The 14,780-nt window shown below is 41.9% G+C and overlaps 1 protein-coding gene across 2 annotated transcripts in view; it reads left to right on the top strand.

Moving 5' to 3' along the window:
- The window catches only part of LOC109891498 (copine-5), a 203,127-nt gene that overhangs the window by 126,050 nt on the left and 62,297 nt on the right, over positions 1–14,780 (top strand). For both annotated transcript variants that reach the window (XM_031824730.1, XM_031824729.1), the window contains one exon: positions 2,675–2,738. In XM_031824730.1, coding sequence (XP_031680590.1) covers positions 2,675–2,738 — 64 coding nt within the window. The remainder of the gene's footprint in view (positions 1–2,674; positions 2,739–14,780) is intronic.

Here is a 14,780-nt window from a genome sequence, read left to right as displayed (position 1 = left end):
TTTACCACAATAAAGTATAAATAGCTGTGTCGATATTCCACATTTTTATTCTAGGCCTGTGGGTTCATAAATTGCAGGGGTGAAATTTGGAGACCCAAGTCGAGGCTGTAATCTATGGAAACCTTTGCGCACTGATGGTAGTGCCAAACCTACCGAGTTGTTTTATGCACTGTATAATGTTTTATTTGTATGCCCTTTTGATATATATATATATATATATATATATATATATATATATAGTAGCCACCATCAGTAATACCCACATGCATAATAAAAACTGCCACTTGTGCAGTGATCTTTTAGTTTCCTTCAATTTGTAGCCTACATTTTGCATCATTCCTTTACATCGTTAGTTTACCTTTCTTTCCTCTGTCAGGTCTATGCGGTTGTTCCTGAGGATGGCTAGTAATAGTGGATCGCGTTAAGCTAACGTAATAGAAGTTGTGCAATCATTTGGGACATGTTTCCTACAGTATTTGAATCCTTGTGGAAGGCAGACCGTACATAGAAGTTTAAACCTGGAGCCTGGCTCACAGTTCACGATGACTGGACCATTGTCATCACAGTTCCTTGATTAGTGAGGATCAGGGTAGATTTCTAGGAGTATTGTTCAACCTATTGTCCACTTTTCTCACATTCCAAAATGTAATGGTTTGATCAATTGAATATGGCAACTTTCAGGATGAAACAAACTACTGTATTATTTATGAATCAATATATTTACTGTTTAAAGGCTCTCCAACTCTGTTTATGTATGATTCATACATACTTTTCTAACCCTGCATAATCTACATGATCAGAGTATTTAAAAATCTACCCATTGGTGCTGAAAAGGAGACCAATATGTGTGTACGTACATCACAGGAGGTTGGTGTCACCTTAATTGGTGATGACGGGCTCGTGGTAATGGCTGGAGCGGAATCAGTGGAATGGTATCAAATACAGCAAACAAATAGTTTCCATGTGTTTGATACCATTACATTCACTCTTTTCCAGCCATTATTATGAGCCATCCTCCACTCAGCAGCCTCCACTGATTTACATGGCTTAATAAAATTAAAGGTACACCAAATTTAAAGGGATGGATTTAGATAAATGTACTGAAAACCCTATTGAATTAAAACACCAATATAAATGATTTTGGCCAGCAAGTGGGAGGGTTTTCAGAGTTGAATTCAATTTATTCAGCCCATGCAAGGGAATCCCGCCTGCCAAAGCCCATTACGTACCTACATAAGGTAAGTCTGAATACCAATCACTGAGAAGTGAGCATTTCCTTAGTCTGAATTGGGCCCAAAATGAATAAATAAATCCATTCCCTGACCCTCTCCTCTCGTTGAGCGACCTGGCAGTGTAGATCTGAAGGGATCCTTAGGGACCACTGCCTTTTTGACCTCCAACCAGCACCAATGAGCTTCATACTGGAACATCAGCGTCACCATCTAGGAGAGAGGGGATATTGGAGAGAGAAGTTGAGGCAAAGCGAGAGATGGATAAGGATAATGGGGAATGACACCCATACACGCACACACACAACCCTGCCATGCCACCTCACCCATTCGCAGTCCTGTCACATTGTTAAGATACCGCCCCCTCCTCTCGTGACACACGTCCATTGATGAATGAGCAAATTAGCAGACATCCACGCCGGTGTCATTTAAACCCCCTGGTCAAACAGAGAGACATCACACACAAACGCACACCAAAGCACACACACACGCACACACACACACACCACTTCCCTCTAGTGCATAATGAACAGCACAAACTAACAACTCACTTTAAATGGTGGCTCTACCTCTCATGGCTGGGTTATTACAAAGGTCAGAGGAATTATGGGATATTTGAGAAGCAGCCTGTAGTGTCTGGTAGAGGCACGATGGATCCATGATGGGTTTTAATGAGGGCTGGTACTGAGGCTCTTATACACACAGTCGCTAGAAAGAGTGGGGGGGGGGGGGGGACAGAGAGAAAGAGAGAAAAACAAAGAGAGAGAGTGAGTGAAGTCAAAAAGGTGCTTTTCACTCAGCCTCAGGTGTTTCCCCACCTCTCCTCTCCTACTCTCTCATCTCTGTCTGTCATCTTCCTAAGTGATCCTTACGCTCTCTCTCTATCTCTCTCTCTCCTTATATATTACCATATTTTGCTGGTGGCTGCTTTGTTCATTGATCTGTAAAACTGTAAAAACTCAAATTATGACATTCATAACACGCTCGTTCGAGGGCATTAGAATAAAACTAAACATATGGATCATAACATTAATCTGTCCAGTTATTATGTCTCCTAAATGGAGGGAAAGTACAGAAGCAGGCCCTGCTGAAGGGTGGCAGATGGTGTTTAAAAAGAGAAGTAGAGAGGAGAACTCTATTCAGCACCACGGACAACAACTCTCAACCTTGCGCTCTGGGTCCGTTCAGCACCATGGACAGTGACAGAGAGTAGCGTGCCGATTCTGGTACATGCAAATGAGTGTCTCATTCTGACCTGGACAAACCAGGTGTGTTCCATTTCTAGCTAATTGACATTTCCTGATCAATATGTGCCAAAAGATCCAGACACTCTGGCCCTGGAGGACTGGAACTTGGCACCTCTACTGTACAGACACCTCTACACCTGCACCTGGCTAAACGCAACCATGTGTTGTCCTCTCTCTTTCTTTCCCTGTTTTCTACAGGGGGATAGCTGGGAAGAAATGTGGCACCATAATTCTATCTGCAGAGGAGCTGGGAAACTGTAGAGTAAGTAGAGCTACTACTACCTTCTGGCAATACTATCACTGTGAAGTAGACTGTAAACACCACTACCTTCTGATATTAATTTTAACTGCCTTGTCACTACGTACAACTTAAGCATAATTCTCCTGTTACCTGTCACTGCATATCTTCATACTGTACTGTATATAACTGCAGAGAAAGCACAAATCTACCTTCTCACACTACCATCACTGTTACGGCACACAATATCATATAAATATCATAGCACTACTGCTTACTCTTACAATTGCCTATACCCTTCAAATTCAAAATCTGCACCTTGAAACCAGTCCCACTGCTTTTTTTCATTGTTTACATCTAAATTAGGGACTGATTTAGACCTGGGACACCAGGTGGGTGCAATTATATTTCTGAGGTAGAACAGCAAACCAGCAGTACTCCAGATCTTATAGGGTAAGTTTGGAATACCCTAGACTAATCGTATCATTGCTTATAGGAGATTTATAACGGAGATACTACCGCTTATCATTGCTTCTAAGACATCCTTAATAATTCATCATGTTGACTCTGTATTCAGTGTTAGTCTGTTACTGCCCGACTGTCTGATTGTAGATACAGTGTGAATAAGGTTTCTAGCTACAGTACTCACTTTAGATGTATGCAGAAAGTTACAGTTGACTTGAGGCCAAAATGTTCAGACAGATTTCACAGATCAGAATGATGGAATACATACGTATCCTTGGGTCCTTGGGTCTACTGGTCACAAAGAGATGAAGCACCTACTTATTGAAGCACACAGGATCCATAAAGGAGACAAACGGGACATACAGTACAGAACATCCTTGGAGTTGTCTGAGAGACTTTCAACCTAGCTGAAAGACAGTTGATGTTTCTAACCTTTCTAAGCGTTTAGTGAAGGAACAAAGGATGTAGCGTCCCTGTTCAGCTATTAGAATGGGATGGGGCTGATTTACACACACACACACACACACACACACACACACACACACACACACACACACACACACACACACACACACACACACACACACACACACACACACACTCATTTCACACATACTTTTAAGCTTACCGTATGCTTCCCAGTCTAAACAGTTTGTGCACACAAAACAAAATCTTGAGGCAAGTCAAAGTTCGGTAGCGGAAGTCTACGCCGCCTTCGTAGGTGATTGGTCAACAGTATTACAGCTAGTAGGAGTGGGAAAATGAAGTGTTTGTTGTCATGGAATGAGAGTCAACTAGTTTTCAAGCACATTCTTTCACTTGAGAAATACTGCGAAATACTGCAACAAACATCATTAAGACTAAGACCTCTTCGGCCACAATGTCAAAATAAATAACAGATTTCCTGATACATCTTTGATTAATTTAGTCTTTTGAGGAATTGTTTCTGGCTATGTTGTTGCTACGGTGGCCCAAGAGGGACAAACAACAGTAATATTGTAGTTCTCATTTTTCAAGTGAATGTCTTTAGGGAGTATACGAGCACAGATGTTCGCTTAGCCAAGTTCTACTAGGTGCCAACCGAACCGGTGTATGCGGCCACCTTTACCCTAATAGTGGACACAACTGAATGCATTTAAACAAAATGTGTATTCTGCATTTAACCCAACCTCTTTGACTCAGATAGGTGTGGGGGCTGCCTTAATTGACATCCATGTCATTGGCACCTTGGGAGCAGGTGTTGTTGGGGGGTTAACTGCCTTGCTCAAGGGCAGAAAGACAGATTGTTCCACCTTGCCGCCTCGGGGATTCGAACCAGTGACCCTTCGGTTACTGGGCCAATGCTCTTAACCGCTAGGCTACTTGTCACTGTAGCCTGTGATGGGTGTGATATATCAGTGGAACGGTGTGTATCTAATGAAATGACACAGTGAGATGATGAGAGGAGGTTGAATGGTCCCCTTGGCTCTCCTAGCTCTTCACTGGGCTCCACTGAGCTATGGCATGACAGATTATATCTATGTGATATCTAAGCTCTGTCATCTCTAGGCTCTGTAATCTTTGTCATTTATATGGCTCTCAGTACTAGGCTAGATCTGACACTGATGTGAGAGACATATAGAGACAGACAGAGAAAGAGGAGAGGTAGGAAGGGAGAGAGGACAAGAAGAGAAATAGATGGGGGATAGGATAGGGAAATAAATATGGAGAGGGACATAGAGAGAAACAGACAGGCAGAGATGGAGAGAGAGAGAGAGACAAAGAGAGAAAAAATGACAGACCGAGAGGAAGGAATCAATAGTGGATTATATTGATGCTCTGTGCAGCTCTGACTGTAAAAGCTACTACAGCTGATCGTAATGTTTGACTAAATGGGCTTTAATTAAAACCCAGCCGTCTGACTGACCTTGTATCAAACTGGCTGGGGGACAATAACATTACAGTACAGCTGTTAAAAGGACCAGTAGACTTGTCACTGGCTAGCAATATGTACAGTAACAAGACCACAACAGTGAGAGAGACCACACACACACACGTACACAAACACAGCCATGCATGCACACACACTCTCCAAACACACACACTTACAAACATACGCACAATATACGTACCCCCTATAGCAACCCCATGTGGCACCAAACAAACTAGCACAGAGATTTCTTGTCATGTTTCTCTCATCCTTCTCTCCCCCTGTCCCAGCCTCTTCCTTCAACAGGGGCTCTAAATGAATCACAATGTCCCCTATCTTCTCTCTCTTTATTTCTCTCTCCCTCTGATCCATGTGTCTTTCATGCCTCCCTCCATTAAAGCAGCAGGTATGGAACTAACAGGACTTGCATCCCTTCTGTCCTTCCTGCCTATCTCTCCTTGTATTCCAACGTACCTACATTACAAAAGCATTCTTCATCCCATTCCCTCTCCTCTTCACCACCACAGACATGATATATGATACCCAGCATTCACAATACCAAGCTTTTCAGATCTCACTCTCTCCGTCATTCTCCTCTACCTCCTGTGTGTTCCTGTCCCCAGGCACCCCACCGTCCCATCAATCCTCCCCACACCGTTCAAATATTGATAAACTTATTCTGCCCACCTTACCCATCCAATGTTGATCACAGACTTTACGAGGGGCATGTACAGTGGCTTGCGAAAGTATTCACCCCTCTTGGCATTTTTCCTATTTTGTTGCCTTACAACCTAGAATTAAAATAGATTTTTGGGGGGTTTGTATCATTTGATTTACACAACATGCCTTCCACTTTGAAGATGTAAAACATGTTTTATTGTGAAACAAACAACACATAAGACAAAAGCAATTACAGCTGCAAGTCTCTTGGGGTATGTCTCTAAAAGCTTGGTACATCTAGCCACTGGGATTTCTGCCCATTCTTCAAGGCAAAACTGCTCCAGCTCCTTCAAGTTGGATGGGTTCCGCTGGTATACAGGAATCTAAAAGTCATACCACAGATTGTCAATTGGATTGAGGTCTGGGCTTTGACTAGGCCATTCCAAGACATTTAAATGTTTCCCCTTAAACCAATCGAGTGTTGCTTTAGCAGTATGCTTAGGGTCATTGTCCTGCTGGAAGGTGAACCTCCGTCCCAGTCTCAAATCTCTGGAAGACTGAAACAGGTTTCCCTCAAGAATTTCCCTCTATTTCGCATCGTCCATCAATCCTTCAATCCTGACCAGTTTCCCAGTCCCTGAGGATGAAAAACATGGTTGCCATTCTTGGAGTGATGAGAGGTGTTGGGTTTATGCCAGACATAGTTTTCCTTGATGGCCAAAAAGCTCAATTTTAGTCTCACTTGACCAGAGTACCTTATTCCATATATTTGGGGAGTCTTTTGCTTCTTTTTTTCTTTAAGCAATGGCTTTTTTTCTGGCCACTCTGTAAAGCCCAGCTCTGTGGAGTGTACGGCTTAAAGTGGTCCTATGGCCACTTGCTTAGTGGTGTTGCTGACTCTGGGGTCTTTCAGAACAGGTGTATATATATACACTGAGATCATGTGACAGATCATGTGACACTTAGATTGCACACAGGTGGACTTTATTTAACTAATAATGTGACTTCTCAAGGTAATTGGTGGCTCCAGATCTTATTTAGGGGCTTCATAGCAAAGGGGGTGAATACGCACCACTTTTCAAATTATTTTTTGAATTTCACTTCACCAGTCTGGATTATTGTGTGCATGTCCATTACATGAAATCCAAATAAAAATCCATTTACATTACAGGTTGTAATGCAAAAAAAAAAGGAAAAAAGCAAAGGGGATGAATACTTTTGCAAGGAACTGTATGTGTCACAGCTCCCTAATGAGGCTGGAACAGTCATAGAGATCCTACTAAATTACTAGAGGGCTATTGTCTTCAAGACATTTTTATTATCTATTTATGTCACGACTCCCGCCGAAGTCGGCTCCTCTCCTTGTTCGGGCCCGCGTTCCGGCTTTCTAGCCATTGCCGCTCCATGTTCTCATTGTTCCATTTGTTTTGTCTTGTTCCCTGCACACCTGGTTTAAATTCCCTAATCACACTGCATGTATTTAGTCCTCTGTTCCCCCCCCCATGTCTTTGTGTGAAATTGTTTTGTTACGTGTTGAGTAAGATGCACCAGACTGGTTTTTCTCTCGGGTATCGTATTTTGACCCGTTGTATGTATTTGTCACACATTTGTATATTTGTGAGTGATTTGACTTTTACCTCTGGCTGGAGGATTTTTGACACAGTTGCGTCTGTCTTTTGTGCTTTTTCCAAATAAAAGTGCGCCTGATCACCTGCACCTGACGTCGTACCAGTAGCGCACAACATTGACAATTTACTTGATTTAGCCTGATCAGTGGAACAACTTTCATTCTTAACAATGGGCTAAAATATAGGGTAATTACTGTGCTTGGCAGAAAGAAAACTACTGTTATTCCCCACACTTATTTTATTATTCCACTTCTTTCTAATTTTGCCAGTGTAATCACAAATTTGAAATATGACATGCCTCCTTGTGTCTTTTGAAAGTGAGTTATATGAGGCAACGTATTTTTGCAGTGATTCATGGACAGTTTTTAACAAGTCATACAGATAAGCAATGGATATTGAATGCTCCAGGAATCAAAAAGAGATTTATTTTATTTTACTATTGTGCACATGCTAGGCAGAGATGGTAAGGGGACTCAACTCATAAACGCATCATATTTTTTTATATGTAGAGTAAGATCATGGTAAGGATCTTCAACTAGTAGGAATAAACCACCGGAATACTGATATTCATTCGATTTTTCTTCAAGGTTGGGAGATTATACGAAATTAGCCCTATTTTAAATTTGCGACTTCGACCCCAAATTACAAAATGTTTGTGTTCTTACCTTGAAAGCAGTCTATGGACAAGGAGACTACAATCTATGATTTGGTTACCGACTGCCATCAACCATTAATATTAAAAGATCCTGTGCAGAGCCTTGCTGTAGTGATAACACAACAAGGCTCAATCACTGCTTCCAACCTTCCCACTGTTTCTAGCATTTGCCTGTCTCCCGATCTCATTTCATTACTATCTGAATAAAGTGTCAAACTACCTAAAAAAATATTTTACATTTTAGCATACATTAAATGTACTGCCCCAAAAAATCTCAAAGTAACAAAGTCGTCAAATTCTGAGTGTTCATTTAATGTAAAGCATCCTGAATACACCTGACCTATGTTTTATTTATTTATTATCATTTAAAAAAGTTTTTTTACCCTGGCCTTGACAAAACACGTAGAATTGCAATAAATTTGCTTTAAAACAGTAAAATAGTCCTGGGGGAGGACGCCAAGTCCAGCAGTTGTGCCAAGGAATGAAATTCACAAAGAAAATCTCACTCCAAGCTTTCTTCAAAAGTTGTTAGCCCTGAAAACCAGTCTAATAGGCCTCTCTCTCATTTACACGTTGGAACATCTGTTTTTGGGAAAGTCGGGGAAATTGTCTTTTTTCAATAGAAATGGCGCATGTCCTGTTGTAGCGTACCTCTTTGTTCAAATTCGCATCGCACTTTGAAGTCAACCCGGGATGGGTTGGCCTTGGTTGGCAAGCTCACATTCAACAAATCTGATCTGTGGATATTCCTCGAATACGTCATGCCTTACAGTACCAGACAAATGTTTGGACACACCTACTCATTCAAGGATTTTTCTTATTTTTGAAAACTATTTTCTACATTGTAGGATAATAAAAACATAAAACATAAAACATAAAAACTATGAAATAACACATATGGAATAATGTAGTAACCAAAAAAAGTGTTAAATAATTAAATAATATTTTATAAAAAGTAGCCACCCTTTGCCTTGATGACAACTTTGCACACTCTGGGCATTCTCTCAACCAGCTTCATGAGGAATGCTTTTCCAATAGTCTTGAAGGAGTTCCCACATATGCTGAGCACTTGTGGGCTTCTTTTCCTTCACTCTATGGTCCGACTCAACCCAAACCATCTCAATTGGGTTGAGGTCAGGTGATTGTGGAGGCCAGGTCATCTGATGCAGCAATCCATCTCCTTGGTCAAATAGCCCTTACACAGCCTGGAGGTGTGTTTTGGGTCATTATCCTGTTGAAAATCAAATTATAGTCCCACTAAGGGCAAACCAGATGTTTTTGGGGGTTACTACATGATTCCATATGTGTTGTTTCATAGTTTTGATATCTTCACTATTATTATAATATGCAGAAAATAGTCAAAATAAAGAAAAACTCTTGAATGAGTAGGTGTGTCCAAACTTTTGACCAACCCTAGTGATAGCATTCCCATTAGGAACAATGTTAAACTAAGGCGTTAATGCTATTCTGACATTGATCCAAATGAGAGTGCTGTGGCGCTAACACTGACCAACACTAGCACTAGTTTAAACATTGTTCCCAATGAGAACATAAAGGCGCTAATGCTAGTCTGAGTTAGTAGCCGGACATTGCTAGTTCTCAGTGCTCCCTCCACAAAAAATGGTCCCTGTATTCAACAATCCAAGATGGTGTCTCTGTTGCCCTGAATTACATTCCAAATTCCCTTTTCAACTGTATTACTGCTGATCTGAAAAAACTAAGCACTATGAACAAAAATAAGCAGTATAGTGGGTATGGAGATGACAGAGGAGCTAGAGGGAGTGGTGACGATGTTAAGTCAAACCATAGAAGTAGAATGTATAGACAATGTGAAATTCCATTCTCTTATATTTATTTTAGAATGGACTGAGTCGATTTTAATCGCTCCATAGGGAAGATACAGGCTCCATCCCAAATGGCACCCTATTCTGTAGATAATGCATAAACCATTTTATGTACATTTTCCCCTTTTCCATTAACATTCCCTTCGTTTAAAGCAGTTGCACAAAGCATATTGAGGTTAAATGTATCCTTAAATTATATTAAAAGGTTAATGGTGCTCATGAGGTCCCTTAAGTGCTTAATTCAGTATAAATATCAATATAAAAAGCATTTCTGTGGTGGTGAATGTTGCTTTCCTCTGCCCTGTTTACAAAAGAAAAACATCTACCACCTACATAGTTAAATAATGGAAGATGCACACTAATGGCGTCCAAAGCTATTTGGTTTGCTAGCTAGCTACTCTGTGTAATATAGTTTGTCAAGCTAGAAAGGATTAGAAACAAGCTGAGAAAAAAAGTAACTAAAAGAAAAGTGTTTTTATTATCATCTGAAACAATTTACTTCTCCTGTCTTGAATTTAGAAGTTATGTTTTGCGGTCTCCCCGAATAAATGCGATCTCTTTGACGAGGCGTTCAATGTTGCCAACTATTCATCAGTGAGCATCGCTATTGGCACCTTGATTTGTTGCTAGAAGTCGCTAGATGACGTTTTGCCATTGCCATGACAATGTCACACCACCAATTTGTCTTGCTGCGGCACAGCTGCAGTACCCGTCATAGTGTTTTCGTCCCATCTCCCACCCCCTCCCCTTGTGCTGTGACATTGCTGTGACTTCTGTTGCACAGACAGCTTTTCCCACGCTCGTTTGCGGCAGAATTCAGTAGGAAAAGTCACTAAATGCTATCAGAAACGTACAAACCCTCAGTGTCAAAACTCCCCAAAGGCAGCCTGAGATGTAGCCAAATTTGTCACTAGACTCTTTTACAGTAAGTACAGTAAACATAGAACACTAAGTACAGTTTCCCTTGTCTAAATGTTGCAGAGAATGTCCTCTTTCAGATGCTCTTTTCTCAGGGTTGATAAGAGATAGAGCCAAATGTTTAATGCATGTAAAAAAAAGCCACAAATCCATCAGATCGTCGGTGATCCGACGCCATAAATCATAGTTTGTCAAAAATCGTGTTGAGTGTGTTGCTCAGCCTCTGATCAGCATGGTTGCACCATTCCTGTGCAGCAAGCATCTTGTTTCTTGACCCAGAACATCATGAATGTCACTCATTTATTTGTATACATGTTTTATTGACGCGTTTAACAAGTTTGAGACCCATACCTAGGAGAATAGGATGAATGGTGGGGAAAATTACGTTAAATAGTATTTTAGTGATTTCAAACGTCGGGCCACCGTGGAGAGGAGTGTGATTGTACTCACTGAACACAGCCTGCAGTCTAAGTCTGACTGAGAGTGATAATGAGACAGGACCTAGGACAGACACACACATGGACACACACAAACCATGCACAGCGACACACACACTTTCTCCCACTCACCCAAACACAAACCATCACACTCACACAAAGTAGATCTGCTTCAACATTAAAAAGCCATTAGCAGTATCATTACGAGGTGCAGCTAGCGCCGGTAGTGTCCAGTGTAGAGCCTCGGGCCCTCCAACAACAACAGGAGAGGTGTTTATCTTCCTGATGCCCACTGCCTTGGCTGTCTGCTGGCACTTCAGCTCTTTAGATAACAAAGCTATTCAATCTCTACTCCCATGGTAAGATTAGCCAGCTACAAATTCTGTTGGGCTGATTTACAAGGAGCTCCTACAGAATAATGGCTCTTTGTTTTTGTTTTTGCAACTGTGTCCCAAATGGCACACTATTCCCTAATTAGTGCACCGCTTTTGACCGGGGTCCATTGGGCTCCAGTCAAAAGCAGTGCACTATGTAGGGAATAGGGTGCCATTTGGGACACAAGCCCATAGCTTCTTCAGAATGTCTTTAGCAAACAAACATAGTGGTCCCCAGAGAGAGACAGAGTTAGACAGACAACAACAGTAATTTAGAATAACCCTTGAATTATTCAAGTCGTACTGCTAATTTACATTCTTAAAGGAGAATTTAGCTTTTTTACAACCAATTCTGTATTTTGAATGTAAATGCCATGTTATAGAAGTTTCCAGACATAATTTTGTGTAGCCTGCTGCTAGAATGGACAGAGATGTTTAGCTCGAGTTGCAACAAAATGGAATGCACAGTGCCTTCAGAAAGCATTCAGACCTGTCGACTTTTCCCACATTTTGTTATGTTAACAACCTTATTCTAAAATGGATTACATTTGTTTTCTTCCTCATCAATCTACACACAATACCCCATAATGACGAACCGAAAACAGTTTTTTAAACACAGTCCCTTTGCTATGAGATTCGAAATTGAGCTCAGGTGCATCCCGTTTCCATTGATCATCCTTGAGACGTTTCTACAACTTGATTGGCGTCCACCGGTGGTAAATTTAATCGTTTGGACATGATTTGGGAAAGCACACACTTGTCCATATAAGGTCCCAAAGTTCTCAGTGCATGTCAGAGCAAATACCAAGCCATGAGGTCGAAGGAATTGTCCGTAGATCGCCAAGATAGGATTGTGTCCCCGAGAACACAGTGTCCTCCATCATTCTTAAATAGAAGAAGTTTGGAACCACCAAGACTTTTCCTAGCTCTGACCGAGCTGTAGAGTTCCTCTGTGGAGATGGGAGCACCATCCAGAAGGACAACCATCTCTGCAGCACTCCACTAATCAGGCCTTTATGGTAGAGTGGCCACAGACGGAAGCCACTCCTCTGTAAAAGGGACAGGACAGCCTGCTTGGAGTTTGCTAAAGGGCACCAAAATACACTCAGACCTTGAGAAACAAGATTCTCTGGTCTGATGAAACCAAGAGTGAACTCTTTGGCCTGAAAACCAAGCGTCACGTCTGGAGGAAACCTAGCACCATCCCTATGGTGGTGGCCGCATCATGCTGTGGGGATGTTTTTCAGCTGCAGGGACTGGGAGACTAGCCAGGATCAAGGCGAAGATGAATGGAGCAAAGTACAGAGAGATCCTTGATGACAACCTGCTCCAGAGCGCTCAGGACCTCGGACTGGGGCGACGGTTCACCTTCCAACAGGACAACGACCAACACAGCCAAGACAACGCAGGAGTGGCTTCGGGACTAGTCTCAATGTCCTTGAGTGGCCCCGCCAGAGCCCGAACTTGAACCCGATGGAACATCTCTGGAGAGACCTGAAAATAGCTGTGCAGCGGCGCTCCACATCAAACCTGACAGACCTTGAGAGGACCTGCAGAGAAGAATGGGAGAAACGCCCCAAACACAGGCGTGCCAAGCTTGTAGCATCATACCCAAGAAGACTCTAAGCTGTAATCACTGCCAAAGGTGCTTCAACAAAGTACTGAGTAAAGGGTCTGAATGCTTATGTAAATGTGATATTTTCGGGAGTTTTTTTTTGTTATTCAATTTCTAAAAAGCTGTTTTTGATTCGTCATTTATGGGGTATTGTTTGTCGATTGAATGGAACTAACAATTTTAGAATAAAACAATGTGGAACAAGTCATGGGGTCTAAAATGCACTGTAACGTTGCAGATAAAGTTCGGAATGACACAATTTAATGTGCACAACATCTAAAGACCCTGCATCACTATACTGTGAGAGCTTTGCAATTTCTATTTGGTGTTTTTATTCGCACTTCCCATACTGCAGAATGAGCCATGGGGAAGTGTATCGCGAGTGGGGAAAGTTTCTCAAAAATAGAGATTTGGTTGTATAAAAGTAAACTTTTAAAAAAAAGTAAATGGATTGTCATTGTCTTGGAATGTTTCAGCTATAATAACTTTTCGGTGATGTAGCAATTGAATTTGTAATTTGGCAGATAGGCCTACTTCAGCGACGATGGAAGTGTAGGAGAGAGAGCGTTATGGGAGGGAGGGCTATTTGTCGGTCAACGATCAGGCACAGGTCTGAGAGGACATTAGTGGGACTGTCTGACCTGAGGAGTTTTACTCATGCTGCTGTGCTACTCTTTAGGATCAGTCATACTGGCCAGTGGAATCAGTGTTTGTTCGACTGGGGATTACTGACTGGTTGGAGAGCATGCCCCCCCCCCCCAACCATCAGAGATTGACCTAGGCACCAGGGAGTTAGAGGTTGTTACATAATCTCGTCTGTATCCCAAATGGTCCCTAGCTGTGTGTTGCCACTCCATGTTGTCTGTTGTCTGTAGCTTGTGAGGTGTGGAAACACTTTGTTGCTTTTATGAATTTTGTCTTGCTGCTTTTTGTTTTATGCTGCTCTGTCTGTATGCTACGTCTTGCTTGTCCTATGCTGCTCTGTCTGTATGCTACGTCTTGCTTGTCCTATGTTGCTCTGTCTGTATGCTATGTCTTGCTTGTCCTATGTTGCTATGTCTTGCTTGTTCTATGTTGCTATTGTCTATATTGTAATTGTTTTTAATAACCTGCCCAGGGACTGCGGTTGAAAATTAGCCGGTTGGCTAAAACCGGCACTTTTACTGAAATGTTGATTAATGTGCACTAAAAATAAAAATAAAAATAAACTCAAACTCAACTCAAATGGCACCCTATTCCTTTCATGTGCACTATGTAGGGAATAGGGTGCCATCTGGGACACAGTCCTTCTCTGGAACATGGGGATGAGTAGGGTTGGTTTGTAGGCATCATTACTGTGGAATTTATGTGGCTCTGTTTCTCCCAAGAGCTCCCGGTGTACCCCTAATGAGCTCTCATATTCATCCTACTGCAAGAGATGAAACAAAAGCACACGTGTGCTCTCGCACACGGACACACGCGCACACATAGACGCACACAAACACACACACTGAGATGGAGGTGGCTTGGTCGTAATTGTGGCAGTAGTGGTGAATTGATTAGAATGCAAAATGCATTTTGC

Source organism: Oncorhynchus kisutch, linkage group LG5, assembly GCF_002021735.2.
Source record: "Oncorhynchus kisutch isolate 150728-3 linkage group LG5, Okis_V2, whole genome shotgun sequence".
NCBI lineage: Eukaryota > Metazoa > Chordata > Actinopteri > Salmoniformes > Salmonidae > Oncorhynchus > Oncorhynchus kisutch.
Note: the sequence above shows the minus strand (reverse complement) of the source record. Positions and strands in the feature narration are given on the sequence as shown.